At 41.7% G+C, this 20,423-nt stretch overlaps 1 protein-coding gene across 1 annotated transcript in view; it reads right to left on the bottom strand.

Moving 5' to 3' along the window:
* Window positions 1–20,227, bottom strand: part of DNAJA2 (DnaJ heat shock protein family (Hsp40) member A2) — a 22,958-nt gene extending 2,731 nt beyond the window's left edge. Inside the window, exons 1-8 of the mRNA XM_008055021.1 lie at window positions 20,115–20,227; window positions 19,239–19,368; window positions 18,708–18,931; window positions 13,452–13,532; window positions 13,062–13,195; window positions 9,057–9,253; window positions 1,024–1,168; window positions 759–886 (exon numbers count right to left, since the gene is read on the bottom strand). Coding sequence (XP_008053212.1) covers window positions 759–886; window positions 1,024–1,168; window positions 9,057–9,253; window positions 13,062–13,195; window positions 13,452–13,532; window positions 18,708–18,931; window positions 19,239–19,368; window positions 20,115–20,227 — 1,152 coding nt within the window. The remainder of the gene's footprint in view (window positions 1–758; window positions 887–1,023; window positions 1,169–9,056; window positions 9,254–13,061; window positions 13,196–13,451; window positions 13,533–18,707; window positions 18,932–19,238; window positions 19,369–20,114) is intronic.
* Window positions 20,228–20,423: the final 196 nt, after the last annotated feature.

Below are 20,423 nucleotides of genomic sequence, written 5' to 3'. Positions count from 1 at the left end.
TTTTTTAATTTTTAATTTTAAATATATGGGGTACAATTCAGGGTTAGGTATACAAATGTTCATTATGCAGGTACCGTTGTTGATGAGGTATGCCCCCCACCACCCCTGACTGTTTCCCACTGCTGCCACTCCTGTCCCTACCCTCCCCTGGCAGTTTCCCATTACTGCCAATTCCTTTGTTACAGTATTACAATAGTTTTTCAAGGTCCGCTTATGAGTGAGAACATGTGATACTCAGTTCTTTGTTTCTGTGATAGATCACTCAGTATTATAGCCTCTAGGTACATCCAAGTTGCTGCGAAGTTCATAATTTTACCCTTCTTTATGGCTGCATAATATTCCATTGTGTATATATATCACTTTCTTATTTTTTTTTTGAGTTGGAGTCTCACTCTGTCGCCCAGATCGGAGTGCAGTGGCTGCTCCCAGCCACCACAGCCTCGACCTGCTGGGCTCCGGCGATCCTTCCGCCTCAGCCTTCCAAGCAGCTGGAACTACAGGCGTGTGCTACCACGCCCGGCTGATTTTTTGATTTATTGTAGAGATGAGGTCTCACTGCCCAGGCGGGTCTCGAACCCGCCGGCTCAGGCAATCCATTCACCTCAGCCTCTCAAAGTGTGGGATTACAGGCTGAGCCACTGAGTCCAGCTTAAACTGGTAATCTTATTTTAGCACCAAAAATAAACTGAAGGTGACACAGTAACGTGACTATTAAGAAACTTGAAGTCATCTGTTGCTTAAATTTAAAGAACACTTACAGAAAGCTTGTCTGGGTTAATCCAGTTGTTTTCAGGAAACTGCACCTCAAACTTTATATAAAGATCACCTTTTATAAAGGGATCACGATAGTGTGGCATTCCTTCATCTCGAACTATACGAACACATCCTATTATTTAAGCAAAGAAGAAATGATTAAGAAGTTTACCCAAAAAAAGGTGTTAAATAACTTTTCTGAATTATCTATTATAAAAGATTATAGATTGTAAGAACATGAAAACCTGATCAGATAAAATCAAGATTTACCTGGTTCAATTACTTTTCCAGGGGGATATTTCACCACAATCTGACGTCCATCAAGGTGCTTAAATGTGAACTGAAACCCACATAGAGCTTCAACAAGTCCTATTTTATGTGTCATGTGCAAATCATTCCCACTTCTCTCAAACACCTATGGGTAAAGCACATACACACATTTATCTTAAAAATTATGGAGCCATACCCTGCTGTATTATGTTCCCTGAGTCAATTTCAAAACCTTATTTCTACTTTTCACTGCAAAAGCCAAAGTCCCACTGTTCCTAATTCCCTAAATTTATATCAGGAAGGCTAGTATACCCAAGTAGTATGCCAGCAACTTCTATGAGAAAGGTACATGGGAAATGGGAAAACAATGGCACATAAGAGTAACAGAGGTGAGGCTCTAGAAACAGCATCAGACACTGGGGTCCCAAAAAATGTATACACATTTAAAGAGAAATTCACCGACATCAGAAGTGTCTGGATGCTGATGGTAACTACTTTGAGCACCTCTTGTAACTGCAGAAGTCAAACGTGACTTATATTCTTATTTAGTACTATAATTTTAACAGTTTTTCCCTTTCTTAAAACGTGTATGCATTTTTTTGGTACCCCGTGCATATCCTGCAATTAGGACCCACTTTCTGACTCTGCCTCTGTGCAAAAAGGCATAGAAAGCCTGGCAGGCTCCACCAGAAATGCTCCCTTGACAAGATCATAACTGGGAAGCAGAGGGTCCAAGTTCAACATTAGAAAGCTCAATCAGTAATCCCAGCACTTTGGGAGGTGGAGGCAAGAGGACTGCCTGAGTCCAGAGGTTTGAGAACAGCCTGGGCAATTTGGCAAGACCTCATTCTCTACAATAAATCAAAAAATTTGCCAGGCACGGTAGCTCATGCCTGCTGTTCCAGCTACTTGGATAGCTGAGGCAGAAGGATCACCTGAGCCCAGCAGGTTGAGGCTGCCAGGGCTGTGAGAGTGCACTCCAGCCTGGGCGACAGAGTGAGTCTCCTCAAACAAAACAAAACAAAACGAGCTTTCTTTTTTTTCTTTTTGAGTTGGAATTTCACTCTGTTGCCCAGGGTGGAGTGCAGTGGCACACTCACAGCCACCCCAGCATCGACCTGCTGGACTCCGGTGATCCTTTCGCCTCAGCCTTCCAAGTAGTCAGAAGTACAGGCACGCGCTACCACACCCAGCTAATTTTTGATTTATTGTACAGACAAGGTCTCACCGGGTTGCCCGGTCTGGTATTGAGCCCGCAGGGTCAGGCAATCCACTTGCCAGGTGTTGGGATTACAGGCTGAGCCACTGGGCCTAACCTTTTTTCTTTTTTTGGAGTATGAGTCTCACTTTCTCCCAGGCAGGCCGGAGTGCAGTGCAATGGCACCTTCACGGCCACCTCAGCCTTGATCTGCTGGGCTCAGGTGATCCTTTCCACCCCAACTTTTCAAGTAGCTAGAACTACAGGCACATGCCACCACGCCTGGAAGATGCCCAGGCTGGCCTGGAACCCCTTGACTCAGGCAATCCTCTCACCTCCACCTCCCAAAGTGCTGGGATTATAGGCATGAGCCACCACGCCTGGTCTCTGAGCTTTCAAAGTGTAGGAAAAATACATCCAATTTCACATGCCCAATCTGTAGTTTTTGTTTAGCAGAACTTACAAATATCCCACTTAGCTTTTTGAAATTTGTGATGAAACAAAAAAATTTTGTATTTATAGTTTTTTTTTAAAAAGATACAGAGTCTTGCTCTGTAGCCTAGACTGGAGTGCAGTGGTGTGATCATAGCTCATTGTAGCCCCAAACTTCTGGTCTCAAGCAATCCATTCGCCTCAATCTCCCAAGTAGCTGGGACTACAGGTGCCACCACACTAGGGAAACAGAACTGCAGTGAAAAGCTGTCTGGATTTTTTAAAATACAGTAGTCTCTCTTCTTCCAAAGGACGACCTTGGCTGGTTCACTTAAAGAAAATCTCCTAAATTTACTCATTAAACAAAGTTACTCATGAGTACAAAATAAATACATAAAAACAACACAAAGTCAAACCATTATCTTTTTTGAGTTGAGATCTCACTCTGTTATCCAAGTTGGAGTGCAGTGGCACAATTACAGCTCATCTCAACCTTGACCTGCCAGGCTCAGGCGAACTTTTGCCTCAGCCTCCTGAGTAGCTGGGACCAGGGGCATGTGCCACCACATCCACCTAATTTTTAAAAGATTTTGGAGAGATGGGGTCTCTCTATGTTGTTCAGGCTGCTCTTGAACTCCTGGTCTCAAGTGATCCTCCTGCTTCAGTCTCCCAAAGTACTGGGATTACAGGCGCGAGTCACCATGACTGGCCTAAACTATGATCTTAACCAAATGACTGAGTGTGGTCTAGACCAGCAGTCTCAAGGAACATGTTAGGAACACAACATTCTTGGGTCCCATACCACTCCTACTGCCAGAAACTATGTAGGTGGGGCCCAGCAATCTGTAGTTTTAACAAGCCCTCTCAGTGATTTTAATGCATGCTCAAGTTTAAGAACCAATGAATGTATATTATTTATATACATTTACTGAAGTGTTCTTCACAATGGGATCAATAAGGTTTTGTTAATGCAGATTTTTCAATGACTTTAAAATGCTAAGTATACTACCAAGTACCAGTGTTTCTGAATACCAGTGTTTGTTTGTTTGTTTGTTTTTTGGGGTTTTTTTGAGTTGGAGTCTCACTGTCGCTCAGACTAGAGTGCTATGGCACACTTCCGGCCACCGCAGCCTTGACCAGCTGGGCTCTGGAGATCCTTCCGCCTCAGCCTTCCAAGTAGCTGGAACTACAGGCGCATGCTACCACGCCCAGCTAATTTTTGATTTATTGTAGAGATGAAGTCTTGCCAAGTTGCCCGGGTGGGTCTCGAACTCGCAGGCTCAGGCAATCTTCTCGCCTCGGCCTCCCAAAGTGCTGGATTGCAGGCTGAGCCACCGAGCCCAGCCATACCAGTATTTTAAAAACCATTTAACCAAACATCCTTTGGTTAAAACTGTTAATTAAAAGTAGGGAACAGGAAGTACAGAACCAAGTTAATGGTATAAACAAGTTGAACTGCAAGTGATTTCAATAAAAAATATTAGGGTGGTTGTTGGGGAGGGGTGGTGCTAGACAATTTGATGCTAAAGCTTAAATGAAGAAATAAGCAAACCAGATTAAAGAGGGACTACCAAGCACTAGATTACAGAATACTTAAAAGTCATAATAATCCCTGAAAAACTAAAGTATAGATTATAGAGGACTGAATCACATCACTAGATACTGTGATTCTGTGCTGTACAAATGCCACTATAGTAGCCAGATCACTGAGAAAAACAAACAGGCATACTGAAAAGTAGTATGACAGGAAAATGAATTCAGATGACACAGTACTTTCAAAATTAAATGCTTTTTATTTTTATTTATTTTTGAGTAGTAGTCTCACTCTGACTCCCAGGCTGGAGTACAGTGGCATACTCATGGCTATGGCAGCCTTGATCTGCTGTGCTCAGGCAATCTGGCCCCCTCAGCCTTCCAAGTAGTTGGGACTTTAGGCACATGCCACCACGCCCAGCTAATTTTTTGATTTATTGTGGTAACAAGGTCTCACCAAGTTGCCCAGGCTAGTCTCGAACCCCGGGGTTCAGGCAATCCTCTTGCCTCTACCTCCCAAAGTGCTGGGATTACAGGCATGAGCCACCATGCACAGCTGAATGCTTTTTAAAATTAGATCTATACTGTTTCAGCTACAGCACCAACTCTAATCTCGTTATGGCCTTAATTCCTTCAGTGTAAGATTGGGAGTGGGGAAAAAAAAATAACTGAAAGGTCTGACCATGTTTGTTTTTTTTTAATTGAGAAATTTACATTTTTATTACTAGATAATATGTAAAACAAACATCCTTTCATTCCTTACCATGAATTTCATCTAATTTCTAAATTAGTAGATGAGAACGTTGCTCAACTTTGTAAATAAAAAAAATTATTTCATTTTAGAATTGGGGATACATATGAATAACTGTTACATAGGCAGTCTTGTGTGATGACAAGGTTTAGGTTTCTGATGACCCGCACCCTCATGTTGAACATGATAACTAATGGGTGGTTCTGTATCCCTTATTCCCCTCCCTCCCTCCTTAAGCAGTGCCCAGTATCTTATACCCAACACACAAGCGGCCAACAAACATGAAAAAATGCTCATCATCACTAATCAACAGAGAAATTCAAGTAAAAACCACAATGAAATGCCATCTCACACCAGTCAGAATGGCTATTATTAAAAAGTCAAAAACAACAGATGTTATGAGGCTGCAGAGAAAAAGGAATACTCATACCCTGTTGGTGGGAAAGTAAGCTAGTTCACTCCCTATGGAAAGTAGTTTGGAGATTTCTCAAGGAACTAAAAATAGACCTACCATTTGACCCAGCAATCCCACTTCTGGGTAAGTACCCAAAGGAACATTAAATCATTCTACCAAAAAGACACCTATACTCATGTTTACTGAAGCACTATTCACCATAGCAAAAACATGGGTCCAACCTAGGTTCCCATCAACAATGGACTAAAGAAAATGTGAAATATATATATATATTTATATAAGAAATATATATATATAAGAAATATATATATATATATATATATATATATATACACACACACACACACACACTACAGAATACTACGCAGCCACAAAAAAACAATGAAATCATGTCATTTGCAGCAGCATGGATGCAGCTGGAGGACATCATTCTAAGCAAATTATCATTATGTTCTTGTTCAAACTATTCTAGTTTTCTTCAAAAGATTCAGAACATTTTTGTGGTAAAAATTAAACAAGATGCCTAAATCTCACCTTTGGCTCAAATTTACTTTAGTGGTCATAAAAAAACCAAGGAACTAAGTGAACTTCCATTCTAACCTTTACCCTCTTCTATTTTCTTTCTTTCTTTTTTTTTTTTTTTTTGAGTTGGAGTCTCACCCGGGCTTGAGTGCAGTGGCACACTGCTCACAGTCACCATAGCCTCGACCTGCTGGCCTCAGGTAATCCCTCAGCCCCAGCCTTTCCAAGTAGCTGGAATTACAGGCATGCACCACCAGGCCTGGCTAATTTTTTGATTTATTGTAGAGATGAAGTCTCGCCAAGCTGCCCAGGCTGGTCTCAAACCCGTGGGCTGAGACAGTCCTCTCATGTTGACCTCCCAAAGTGCTGGGTCTATAGGCATGAGCCACCACGCCTGGCCTAACATCTATTTCCTATCTTAGGCAGCCAGTTACACCTGCCTTCTGTTGGCAATTTCACCGCTGCCAACAATCTTGAGATGACTTACTTGCAAACATCTTCCCACAGCCCCACAAAGCAGCTTATTCACAGTCTACTGAATTCTTCAATATTCTTCCTGAGGGAAGACTGTTTTGGGTAAGCCAAGCAAAGCCGAGGGAGGCCACCTCTAGTAAGTGGGAATCAGACCTTAAGTCCCCTGCCTCCAAGTCCAGTGATCTACTTTTAAAATCCCAAATGAATTATATAACAACATTAAAGACTAAATTTAGGGATAAGAAAAGGTTGTACCATCAGTTTGATATGCCCCAAACCAACTGTCCCCAAAGTACTCCAATGAGTCCATCAATAAAACATGCAAGGCCGGGAGTGGTGGCTCACATCTATAATCTCAGCTCTTTGGGATGCCAAGGTAAGAGGATTGCCTGAGCCCACAGGTTCGAAACTAGCCTAGGCAACTTGTTGAGACCTCATCTCTACAATAAATCAAGAAAATTAGCTGGGCCTGGTGGTGCGCACCTGTACTTCCAGCTACTTGAAAGGCAGAGGCGGAACAATCTGCCTGAGCCAGCAGGTCGAGGCTGCAGTGGCCAGGAGTGTGCCACTGCACTCCAGCCTGGGTGACAGAGTGAGACTGTGACTCAAAAAAACAAAAACAAACAAAAAAACCCACACAGGCATTGTTTGTACCATTTTTCAATAGTTTATACCCAAGCAGACTTCCCAGTTATTTAGCAGCTTTCTCTTTCTGCCTCTTATTCCTTGTATGGTGATGAACATACCAGACAAGACTGAATAAATGAGCAAGTAGCTAAAATGCCCAACAAATAGAGAATCTTGTAAGAGTAATATTTCAGTCTACAAGACCCAAGGCAGAATTCTAAAAACTACTTATTAAAAAAAAAAAATCAATCTAGGAGACCCTTGCCATTTGCAGGTTTGGTAGTATCCATGCAGAGCCAAAATACATAGTGATTCACAGCTTTTATCTTTTTTTTTTGAGTCAGAGTCTCACTGTCGCCCAGGCTGGAGTGCAGTGGCATGCTCATGGCTATAGTAGCCTCAACCTTCTGGCTCAGGTGATTCTCCTGCCTCAGCCTTCCAAGTAGCTGGGACTACAGGCATGTATCACCACTCCCAACTAATTGTTTGATTTATTGTAAAGACAAGGTCTCGCCAAGTTGCCCAGGCTGGACTCGAACCCCTGTGCCGAAGCAATCCTCTTGCTTCAACTTCCCATCCCAAAGTGCTGGGATTACAGGTATGAGCCACCATGCCTGGCTGTGATTTACAGCTTTGCTGAGGCATGGCATCTGCCTGGTATACCCTGAAAGGATAGTACAAGGGAGCAAATCACAACCTTGTAAGAAATCACAGTCAAATTCCTAGCATGTGCATCTCAATATGAATTTGTTCTCTACTGGATTCTTGAAATAATTTTAAAAACTTACTTTAATTGTAGAAATGACTGCCACAGAACTATCTCCTTCTTTATCAAATATAAACTTTTAAACTACCAAGGGACAAATTATCATCTTACCCATATTTTTCAAATTAAAAAATTAGCCAGGCATGGTGGCACATGCCTGTGGTTCCAGCTACTAGGAAGGCTGAAGTGGAAGGATTGCCTGAACCCAGCAGGTCGAGGCTGAGTGGCTGTGAGCATGCCACTGCACTCCAGCATGGCCAAGAGTGAAATTCCAACTCAAAAAAAAACCCCAACCTTTCACTGAACATAATACCAATTTACTATTTCTCTGTGTTCCCTGGGTTTACTGCATAGGAGAAAATTTTAGTGTAAAATAAAAAGGTGGCTAACTTGTAAACTTTCAGAAGTAAGCCTGAGTAAATGTGGTCAGGTTAAAGCCAGAATCCTGTCAAGTGTTTCTATATTCAAGAATTTAGGTGATTACTATGTGATTTTTCATGATTAGCCTCACACTGATTCATTCAATAATTTTTTGGTAGAGACAGGGTCTTCCTATGTTGCCCAGGTTGGTCTCCAACTCCTGGCTTCAAGCAATCCTCCCACCTTGGCCTCCTAAAGTGCTGAAATTATATACACTAGCCACTGCATATAGTAATATACTCTTTAAGAATAAAGGTCTACGACATACTAAATAACAAAAATATTAAACCCTGGGCTTGGCACAGTGGTTCCTGTCTATAATCCCAACACTTTGGGAGGTCAAGGTAGAAGAATTGCTTGGGGCCAGAAGGCTGAGGCTGTAGTGAACTTTGATGGCGCTATTACACTCCAGCCTGGATGACAAGTAGGACACTGTCTCAAAACAACAAAAACAAAAATTAAAAAACCCCTCAAACTCTTTCTTTCAAAGAAAGTTCACTTGGCCACCAAATAAGTGAAACAAATTACCAGAGCAGCACTGAGGACTGAAGCGCTATCCAACTAACCACCCATCAAAGTAGTTTCAGAGTGAAAAATAAGCTGCCTTAGGCCATGTGGTCCAATAAACAAGGAAATGGAGGTACAGAGACAAGATTACTTATTACAATGCTAGTCAAGATCCAGGTCAGGACTAAGATGGACTCCTACAGTGCTTGTGACCACACCTGCCTTGTTCTTTTTCCTTACCCAAGTCAGTCTTTGCAGTCACACTCCCTTAACAACTTCATCTATGTTCAGTGTTGCTCCTGGAACCCTGAAAAAATCTATGTCCTACAAGCAAGACCTACTTCTGAATAAATAAAAAACTAAACAAACAAAAAAAACGGGAAATTACCTCATGTTCTTTCTCTTGTAGCAAAAGAACAATGTCTCCTGGTTCCACTCCTGGGGCCTGGTCTGCTTCCCCAGTGAATGCAATTCTCTGTCCGTGGCTCATGCCTTTGTCTACGTGGACTTCAAGGATCTTGACTTCTTTAACCACCTTCTTCCCTTCACATTTTTTACAGCGGTCCTTTTCATTAATTACCTCTCCTGGAAAGAGAGGTCATTGAAACTTTCAGCAAGAACACTATATTAAGTAAGCTAGGTCTTGACGATGCCCTTATTCATTAAACATACTTTGAACTTCTTTTAATCTCTATCTAAATGTTTGTTTAAAGTACCATTTCTGAGTAACAAAAACACATCTTACTGCAGGTCATTTGAAGAACCCAGTTACTCACTATTTTAGAATTAATGTATCATAAGACTTTCCTGACTCCTGACTCTACATCCCAATGTTAAAACAAAGCCTAAGACTAAAGGAAACAAAAATAAGCAGTCAGACACTGGAGCTTCTACAACTGCATTTACAGAAAAGGATTTTAGCTTTAGTTCTAGTTTCACATAAGTTTAACAACGGACAGAGACAACTCAAACCAAATTTTATGTATCCTTTATGGCTCATTAGTAAATTGTATTGTTGACACAGAAGTTTACTTCACAGACTAAATGCTGCTCAAGTGTCCTACTTTATATCCTTCATTTAGGTACATTATCATTGAAAATTTCCGAAGCCAATCAGGGATGGTTAGCTTCTTTTTCTTAAGATTAGAAAATATGGCCGGGCTCGGTGGCTCAGCCTGTAATCCCAGCACTTTGGGAGGCTGAGGTGAGTGGATTGCCTGAACCCATGGGTTTGAGACCAGCCCGGGCAACTTGGCGAGACCTCGTCACTAAAATAAATTAAAAAATAGCCGGGTATAGTAGTGTGCGCCTGTAGTTCCGGCTACTTGGAAGGCTGACGTGGAGGAATCGCTGGAGCCCAGCATGTCAACGCTGGGGTGGCCATGAGCTTGCCACTGCACTCCAGCCTGGGCAACAGAGTGAGATTACAACTCAAAAAAAAAAAAAAAGATTAGAAAATAGTTTATTTACAAAGTAAATGAGAGCAAGAGGGGGAGATTCACCTCCCCAAGGTAGTGGAGGGGGCCAAAGTCTACTTTTTTGAGTTAGAGTTTCACTCTGTCACCCAGTCTGGAGTGCAGTGGCACACTCATGGCCACCGCAGCCTCAACCCACTGGGCTCAGGTGATCCTTCAGCTTCAGTCTTCCAAGTAGCTGGAACTACAGGCATGCGCCACCAAGTCACCCAGGCTGGTCTTGAACCCGTGGGCTCAGACAATCCTCTCAACCTCAGCCTCCCAAAGTTCTGGGATTATAGGGGTGAGCCACCACACCCAGCCATTTTTTTTAAATAAAAAAGACAGGACTCAGAGGCCAGGTGTAGTGGCTCATGCCTGTAATCCTCACACTTTGGGAGGCTAAGGCAGGGAGATTGCTTGAGACCAAGAGTTCGAGACCAGCCTAGGCAACAGAGTAAGATCCCCATCTCAAGTAAAAAAAAAAAAGTGTCACTACATTCATTAGGTTAGCCTCAAACTCCTGGTCTCAAGCAATTCTCCCAAATTGTTGGGATTACAGACAGGAGCTACAGTGCCCAGTGGCTGAATTTCAGCTGGCTCTGAGTATGTCTATACTATGGGTTAGGACAACATAGCTTTTCCTTCTATGCATTCTTCTGAAAAGTCTGGTTATGGTACAAAAAAATAAAACTGAAGTGGTATATACTATAGTGTGAAAAAACAGCGTTGCTTTCTAATGCCTCATTATTGGCACATTTTAATACTTAAACGATGTGTATAATTGATGACTTCAGGGACTATTTCTAATGCACTTTTGCTAAGTATGTTCTGCAAAACACCATTTCTTCAAAATGGTAATCGTACATGAGAAAATATTTGGTTTCTTGATAGCAGGAATTGCTAGTAAATTAAATAGGGAAAAATGCATGGTGACTCTCTAGGAAGGGAATACAAGGGAAACAAACAAACAAATAAAACCCCGGAATTATTTTTTGTGCCCGTCAGTGTTGTTGTGAGAGGACATGTTAGGCTTCAGTGAATTTTTTTTGAGATCCTTTCAACACATTTGCCCATTTCTTGATGGGTGATTTACATGAACAACTTGCCCACACCATGCTGAGTGTTCAGTAGTTTTTGACCAGATGGCATGGTCCCCATGCCCCACCCTCCTTAGTCACCTGATCTTGCCCTGAGTGACTTTATGAAGAAAGTCCTCAGAGGGAAATATTTTTCCAATATGAAAGAGGTGAAACAAAAAACTGCAGGAGCACTAGAAGGCATCAAAATAGATAAGTTCAAAACTATTTTGAGCAGTAGAAAAAAGCATCTCCATAGGTGTACTGCATCAAATGGAGAGTACTTGGAAGGTGACTAAAGTTTAAACATGTAAGGATAAACATACAATGTTTTATAAATAAATTCTGGGCTTTTTGGTACTCCCTTATATGTAGCTTCTCGAAATGATCTCTTCATAACGAAAAACAATTTGGAAAATGATGCTGTAGAACCATACTGTCCTACATGGTAGCCACTAGCCATCTGTAGCTATTTAAATTTATTTAAATTAAATTAATTAAAACAAAAAATTCACTTTCTTAGTTACACTAGCCACATTCTAAGTAGTCAATAGCCACAGGTGACAAGTGGCTACCATACTGGACATACGGAACACCTCGAGCATCACAGAAAAAAAAATTGTATTGGCTAGTCCCAATCTAGAATAGGAGCTTCACACAGACCAAATTGGGAAAGCTGCTTGTTTTTGTAAATTAAAGTCTTATTGGAACACAGCCAGACCCATATTTTTACACAGTGTCTGTGGCTATAAAAGCTCCAAAAGGTGAGAGGTGAGTAGTTGTGACAGAAACTATTTGGTCCACAAATAATAAAATATTTTTGTGAGAAGAGCTTCAATTCCAATATCCATCTTCAAAAGCTAACTAAAGTTGGCTGGGCATGGTGGCTCAAGCCTGCAATCCTAGCACTTTGGGAGGCAAAGGCAGGAGGACTGCCTGAGCTCAGGAGTTCGAGACCAGCCTAAGCAACATGGCAAGACCCTGTTTCTCCAATAAATCAAAAAATTAGCCGGGCATGGTAGCATGTGCCTGTAGTCTCAGCTACTTGGAAAGCTGAAGCAGAAGGATCACCTGAGTCCAGCAAGTCAAGGCTGCGGTGGCCATGAATATGCCACTGCTCTTCAGCCTGGGAGACAGAGTGAGACGCCAACTAAAAAAATAATTAAAAAAAAAGGCTAACTAAGCCAGGCTCAGTGGCTCAGCCTGTAATCCTGCGCCTTTGGGAGGCTGAGGTGAGTGGATTGCCTGAGCCCGCAGGTTCGAGACCCTCCTGGGCAACTTAGCGAGACCTCATCTCTACAATAAATAAAAAAATTAGCCGGGCGTGGCAGCGTGCACTTGTAGTTCCAGCTACTTGGAAGGCTGAGGCGGAAGGATTGCCAGAGCCCAGCAGGTTGAGGCTGCGGTGGCCGGGTGCAGCCACTGCACTCCAGTCTGGGTGACAGAGTGAGACTCCAACTCAAAAAAAAAAAAGGCTAACTAAAGCTTATAGCAAAATCCTCCATTTATCAGAACAGCCAAACAATTTGCTATCTGTTTATCAACCATCATCATATAACTCTATTTGTAGAAATGACCATCACAAGAGGATTACCTCCTTTATGAAATGTAACCTTTTAAACAACAAAGGAACAAATACAAAGATTAACCTTTTACTGAACATAATACAAATTTACTGTTTGTGTGTTCATTAGGTTTATGCATAAAGAAATAATTATTTTTACCCTTTTCCTTTAAAACTCTATTATCTTTTCTTTAATACAATGAACATAAATGCCATTTGAAAAACTGTAAACCTCTCCAATTTCTGCATTTCCAATCTGCTACAATGTAAAAGTAGAGACGTATCAGCATATATACCTTCTCCATTACAATCAGAGCACACAGATTGCATCTGTTGCACCATTCCTGGAGCCAGCTGTCTGATCATGATGCGCACACCTCGACCTCGACAAGCACTACACTTCTGCACAGCTCCAGACTTTCCACCTTGGCTACAGTAAGCAAAAGTATAAATTAGTTTGCTGCCCACAGACCATTCCAATAAGTCCTAAAAAAACAGTAATTGTGCTTTCACCTTCATCTTCAACCTCCAAGAACTTATATATTTAAATCAACTTTCAAAGGTATCAGAAAACGTTCTGTTGGGTATTAAGTTTTAAATCATGAATAATTTTTTAACTAGTATAGACTTTTAGTACACTGAAAGAAGAGACAAAATGTACTGCATGAACCAGAACACACACTTACCCACTGCAAGCACTACAGAGTACATTCTTGCTAAGTTGTAGTTTGGTTGTCTTGCCATTATACAGATCTTCTAAAGATACTCTGGGGAGAAAAGAATCAGGTTCAACCAAATGTTGCCAAGTTTTCGTAAATACAAGAGATAAATGATAGCTGATACAGCAAATTCTACCACAACTTTCAAAACAAAGAATTCAAAAACATGTCACATCAATCCAACTGGTAAGGTTTTATTTTGTGGCTCAAATCAGGAGAAAGATATCATGAGTACAGACAGTATATACAGTGCTCAAAGCCAGAACCAACAGCATCAGATCAACAATTTGCTGTGCTGTATTTTCTGATAAAGTTGATAAACGCACAAACTCAAACATCACAACCTTCTGTTCTCAGGTATGAGCCTTGCACCTAAGTAACTCCTAATCACAACTTTCTCAAGGAGGTACAATTTATTATCCCCATTAGTGACAAAAGTAAAGCACAGAAAGGTTAAGTAAACTTGCCCAAGATAGCACAGGAATCAGGCTCCAGAGTCTCTGGTCCTTCCATGGACAATTTAGAAAGCCTACAAAGTTATATTAAGTTTACAGGAGGCACTTAATTTATATGTCTCAAAAAAAGGTGGCCTTAATTACAGTGTGACAGAAAAGAGGAAAAAATAGATTTTCAATGGAGAGCATACAAGCTTTAGAGGCTCTGAAGAACACACTGAATCATAAAGCAAACCTGTGTGCTTTAACAACTTTTACTGCTGGGCAGGATGGCTCACAACTGTAATCCCAGCATTTTGAGAGGCGGAAGTGAGAGGATTGTCTGAGTCCAAGGGTTCAAGCAATTGGGCAACTTGGCGAGACCGCATCTCTACAATAAATCAAAAAATTGGCCAGGCCCAGTGGCTCACGCCTATAATCCCAGCACTTTGGGAGGCCGAGGTAAGAGGATTGCCTGAGTCCACAGGTTCAAGACCAGTCTGGGCAAATTGGTGAGACCTCATTTCTACAATAAATCAAAGAATTAGCTGGGCGTGGTGGTGCATGCCTGTAGTTCCAACTACTTGGAAAGCTGAGTTGGAAGTTGCACTCCAGCCTGGGCAACAGTGAGACTCTGACTAAAAAAACAAAAACAAAAAACTTTTACCAAATTTCCCAAGTGAAATAAAACGTCTATTATTCAAATCATCAAGTCATATATATCAAATATGTATAGCTTTTTGTATGTCAATACAAAATAAAACACATTTATTAAGGTATGCTTCAGGAAAGTGGTAAAGAAAACAAGCTGATTAAAAAAGTGAACTGGGATGGCCCACTGGTTCACACTTGTAATCCCAGCACTGTGAGAGGTTGAGAAGAAAAGACAGTCTAAGCTGGTTTGGGACCAACCTGGGCAACATGTTGAGACCTATCTCTACAATGAATCAAAAAATTAGCTGGGCATGATGGCATGCACCAGTAGTCCCAGCTACTTGGAAGGCTGAGGCAGAAGGTTCGCCTAAGCCCAGTAGGTAGAGGCTGCAGTAGCCGAAAAAGTGTGCCACTGAACTACAACAAGGGTGAGAGAGTGAGGCTCCAACTCAAAAACAAAAACCTAAAAACCCAAAACCAACACCTGATAAACTTTAATTTTTACATAGCATATTTGAATTATAGGATCAATTTCCAAACTAACTTAAAAATAAAACCTATGTATATTAAAAGCCTCACCACTGGCCTGGCATGGTGACTCACTTCTGTAATCCCAGTACTTTGGGAGGCTGAGGCGGGAGGATTGCTTGAGCCCTGGAGTTCAGGATTAGCCTGGGCAACATAATGAGACCTCGTCTCTATCAAAAAAAAAAAAAAAAAAAAATAGCTGAGCCTGCACCTGTGGTCCCAGCTACTAGAGGCAGAGGCAGGAGGGTCATCTGAGCCCAGGAGTCTGAGGTTGCAGTGAGCCATGATCATGCCACTAAACTTCAGTCAGGACAATAGAGTGAGACCTCAACCAAAAAAAAGTCTCACAAATACTATTCATTTAGGATTTGGCAGCAATACATTTAATAATTTGGTTTTACTCTTCTTGTGCTTTTAAATCTCTTTCAGTGGCCAGGTACGGTGGCTCAGCCTGTAATCTCAGTACTTTGGGAGGCCAAGGCGAGAGAATTGCCTGAGCCCAGGGGTTTGAGACTAGTCTGGGCAACTTGCTAGCTAGGCGTGGGTCTGTAGTTCCAGCTACCTGGAAGGGTGAGGCAGAAGTTTCACCTAAGCCCAGTAGGTCGAGGCTGTGGTGGCTGTGAGTGTGCCACTGCACTTCAGCCTGGGCAAAAGAGTGAGACTCCAACTCAAAAAAGAAAAAAAAAATCTTTTAGTACTACATGCTGAGTGTCTGCTTGGAACCAAAAGTGTTTTGGATCTTAGATATTTTCAAAACAAGAAATATTTGCATATACATAATGAGGTATCTTAGAGATGGGCTCAAAATCTAAACATGAAATTCATTTCACGTATGTTTCATATATACTTTATACACACAGGCTGAAGGTAATCTTATATAAAATTTTAAATAATCTTGTGCATAAAACAAAATCTGCATTAAGTACTTTTACTTATAGCATCACGCCTGTACTCAAAAACTTTGCATTTTGGAGCACTTCAGATTTCAGATTGGGGGTGCTCAACCTGTAATGATTTACTTTAAAATCCTGGGAGTTAGAGGAGTAACAACAAAAAAAACTGCTGAAAGTATTTTACAAAGCACCTATATACTACGTCTTGGATTCAAACTTTCTCAAAATTGTTGTTTTAAGCAAAACTTTTATATGTTGTGGTAAGAGAATAACACTTCCAAATAATGACATGTCTACAGTTCAGTTTTTGACAAAAGTACTTGTTGCATCTATCCTTTATACCCTTCATTAAGAACCTGCTACCAAATCATTTACAGAAAACAGGTCTTCCCTTCTACACATTAAATTATAAATAATACACAAAACCACTATCTAAGCCAGAAAAATCTATTTCCACAAGCGTGGCCAAGGAAGGCAGATTCAGGTAATGGTGTGGCAAGGCTGACAATTCCCACTAGTGGGGTGTAAACTGGCACAATGCCTCTTCAAGGCAATTTAGCTGTATTATCTCAAAACACTGACGTCTTTTGGGGAATCTGCCAAGGAGAGAGAAAGCTACATATAAAGGTACGACAGCACTATTTACTACAGAAAAAAAAACTAGCAACACAATACATAAAAAGTGAATGATTAAATAAATCATGGAATAGAGTGTCATAAAGTCACCCCAAATGAAATGTTTGTAATAACAGGAAAATTTTAGATGTTAAAACAGTAGAAAAATGCATTTGCTGTATAGCATGAAAAAAATTTTTTAAGCACAAAGGTACAGCAAGCACTCCCTTGATCCTATTAACTTCTCAGGCCATTCCTATAACAAAGAAAAACATGAAAGAACTCACACTGGAAATGCTACTCTTGGAATAGTATCCAAATGATAATTTATCTGAGGGTAAATTCTTTTAAAATACAAATTTAAGAATTTGAGTATGAAACTCAAACAAGGTACTAGATTACATAGGACTTCCTCTAACTTACTCAGATGTATAAACTAGATATTATGAAATATTCTAAGTAAGCAGTCGAACTTTGGTTGCTGGCATTTGCTAGTAAAATCATTTATTGGTTCATGAAAAAATGAACAGGATAAAACACCTCACAGATTTCTGCAAACCAAACTAGCTATTTTCATAGTGTAGAGGGCTTGTGGATTCCCAGTCTAAGATCAAGGTCAGACACCATTCATATGTTGGCAGGTTAATGTCAGGCTGAAAGCCAGCAAGCTCCAAGGAAACCAATTTAGGAGAGCTCACACTGAGGATCAAGTAATGAGTAACTATCACATGTAAACAAACTAAACATTTTGTAAATTAAAAAAAAGTAACTTGCAAGATTTACATACTTCAAAGAAAATAATCTTCACACTTGAAAATTTAAATCATGGGCAACCCCTTCAGGTCTCCTCCCAATGTGGGAGCTCTTCTGTCCTCTCAATAAATCCTGCTTTCTCACTTTCTTTAAAAAAAAAAAAAAAATTTAAATCATAGCTGGGCACGGTGGCTCACTTGTGTAATTCCAACACTTCACTTTGGGAGGCAGAGGCAAGAGAATTGCCCAAGTCCAGGGGCTCGAGACTAGCCTGGGCAACTTGGCGAGACCTCATATCTACAAAAAAATTAAAAAAAAAAGCTAGCTGGGCATGGTGGCAGCTGCCTGTAGTTCCAGCTACTTGGGAGACTGAGGCAGAAGGATTGCCTCAGCCCAGTAGGTCGAAGTTGCAGTGGTGGTGAGCATGCCCCTGTACTCTAGCCTGGGTGACAGAATGACACTCCAACTAAAAAAATATATAGGCTGGGCTTAGTGGTTCAATCTGTAATCCCAGTACATTGGGAAGCTGAGGCAAGTGGTTTGCCTGAGCCCACAAGTTCGAGACCAGCCCAGGCACTTTGGCGAGACCTCGTCTCTACAATAAAGTAAAATAAAATAAATTAGCCAAGCACGGTAGCACGTGCCTGTAGTTCTGGCTACTTGGAAGGACGAGGCAGAAAAATTGTGGAAGCCCAGCAGGTCGACGTTGACTCTGGGATGGCCGTGAGTATGCCACTGTACTCCAGCCTGGGTGACAGAGTAAGACTCCAACTCCAAACTCAAAAAACACACATTCATGTATATACACACACACACACACACACAAACCATCTTCCTATTCAATAAAAAACATCAACCTGTCTTTCAAGCTCTGTAGTAAAATACAAAATATCCAATTATCAAATTCAATTTAGTTACCCAATGAAGGCAAGTAAAACAAATGAAATTTTTTTCCCCCCGAGTCTGAGTCTCACTCTGTCACCCAGACTGGAGTGCAGTGGCACTCTCATGGCCACTGCAACTTTGACCTGCTGGGCTCAGGTGACCCTTCAGCCTCAGCTTTCCAAGTAGCTGGAACCACAGGCACGTGCCACCACACTTGGCTAATATTTTTTTTTTGATTTATTGTAGAGACAAGGTCTCACCAAGTTGCCCAGGCTGGTCTCGAATCTCTGGACTTAGGCACTCTTCTCACCTCTGCCTCCCAAAGTGCTGGGATTATAGGCATGAGCCACCGTACCCGGCTGAAGATTTATTTTCTAATGAAGGATAGAACATCCCATGATATGTTTTTCCTACTGAATATTATCCACTTGAAAAAGTGCTTGATAAAATACCATACTTACTTGAGTGGATGCATCATGTCCTCTCCTCTTCTTCTGCCATTTCGGCTTCTACTCTGATTGCCCATGAAGCCAAATAATCCCCCACCAAAAATGTGAGAGAAAATATCATCCATGCCACCACCTCCGCCGCTACCTTCTCGAAGACCTTGTTCTCCGTATCTGTCATATAACTCACGCTTCTCAGGATTTGACAGTACTTCATATGCAAAACTTATTTCTTTAAACTATAAAGAAAAAGTAAAAATGAAAACAATTTATTTTCAAATACAGAGTAGAGAAGGGCTACAGGAACCTAGAATTCACTTATTTCTAATAAAAGCAACAAATTACCTTTGCCTTGATTCTGGTTCTATTTACCACCCACTACTGCTCAGGTTAGTATTTCTATTATAAAACTAGAATACTCTTAAGATTAAATTATGGTTCTATAGGCATAGGTGGATTTTTTTCCTACCACATTCCTTTTTTCAAGGAAGGCAATTTAAGTTTAAAACTAAAACCTCAGAAATGTAAAGTTTCAAATAAACTTACTTTGTCTCCCGCATTTGGATTCTTATCAGGATGGTATTCCTTGGCTAACTTTCTGTATGCCTTTGAAAATGGATTTAAAAACAGGGTTATACACAAACAGCAGTTTAAAGATTGTGGTAACTTTTTTTTTCTGAGAAGCAATGCCTTAAAGTCATAACCTTGGAAAAGTATCTTCTATTTATAGGAATTGTTTGGCATTTTCCATCCTGATATTGTTTACTCACAAATGTAACATAATAGACAGTAGTTATACTTGAAGAAAAAACCATGAAGCAATGACAGAAAAACACAACCTGAAGACACTATCCAAATTTTCATTATTGTCAAATACCTTTATGGCCAAGTAACCAGACCAAGCCCCTAATATACTCAAGAGAAATGATTAAGCCTTACAGCCTGCCAAACGTTACTATAAACTACTGTAAGGTAAGAATCCCTGCTCCCGATGCCCCCTGCATTCCCTCTAATTGTACATAAGGATACAGCCACGAGGGGCTGGGAAGTGGGCATACGGTGAGTAACCGGGGTCAACCGGTCACAGCGAAGTTGCATACACTCAACTAGGTGGGTGGGACGCACACTCGGGGACTCCAGGATTATATAACACAGACCAGCATTTCCGGTAGGGAACAGGAAGTCCATTTAACTCTCGACTGCACTAGTCCCACCACCCGAGGAGTATTCTCATCTCTCAGCCCGGTGAGGATGCTGTGGGGCTTAAGGGCCTCACTGCTGGGAAACTCTTGGGAGGAAAGACCCGCAGCGCTTGTTTCTAATTGTGCACTCAGGTGTTCGACCGGGACCCAGGCGTATTCCTGAAGCGGGCACAGGACACCTAGATCACCTGCCCCCAGAACAATGCCTCCCAACCCAGACCCACGCCGCCTCGGGGTCACCGGGCGAGGGGGAGCTCCCGCAGCCGGCTGCCGGGAGACACCAGTGGCGCCGCCTCGACCCTCCCGCCGCTCTGCCCCAGAACCGGCGTCCATGGCCCGCATAGCTTCTCCCCTGGGGCCGGGATGCACTGAGCGCCTCGGCCTAACCTGTTTTTCCGGGGTGGTGACCTCGACGCCGGGAGGGACTGACCGGCCGCCGCCTCCCGGGAGCTCCCTGCCTCCGGCGCTGGCCGGAGGAGGAAAGAAGGATTGGCTTCCGCCGTATCTGCGCAGGGGTGAGTTTTATTTG

This window comes from Carlito syrichta, unplaced genomic scaffold, assembly GCF_000164805.1.
Source record: "Carlito syrichta isolate Samal-C Ts95f unplaced genomic scaffold, Tarsius_syrichta-2.0.1 Scaffold301634, whole genome shotgun sequence".
Lineage (NCBI taxonomy): Eukaryota > Metazoa > Chordata > Mammalia > Primates > Tarsiidae > Carlito > Carlito syrichta.
Note: the sequence above shows the minus strand (reverse complement) of the source record. Positions and strands in the feature narration are given on the sequence as shown.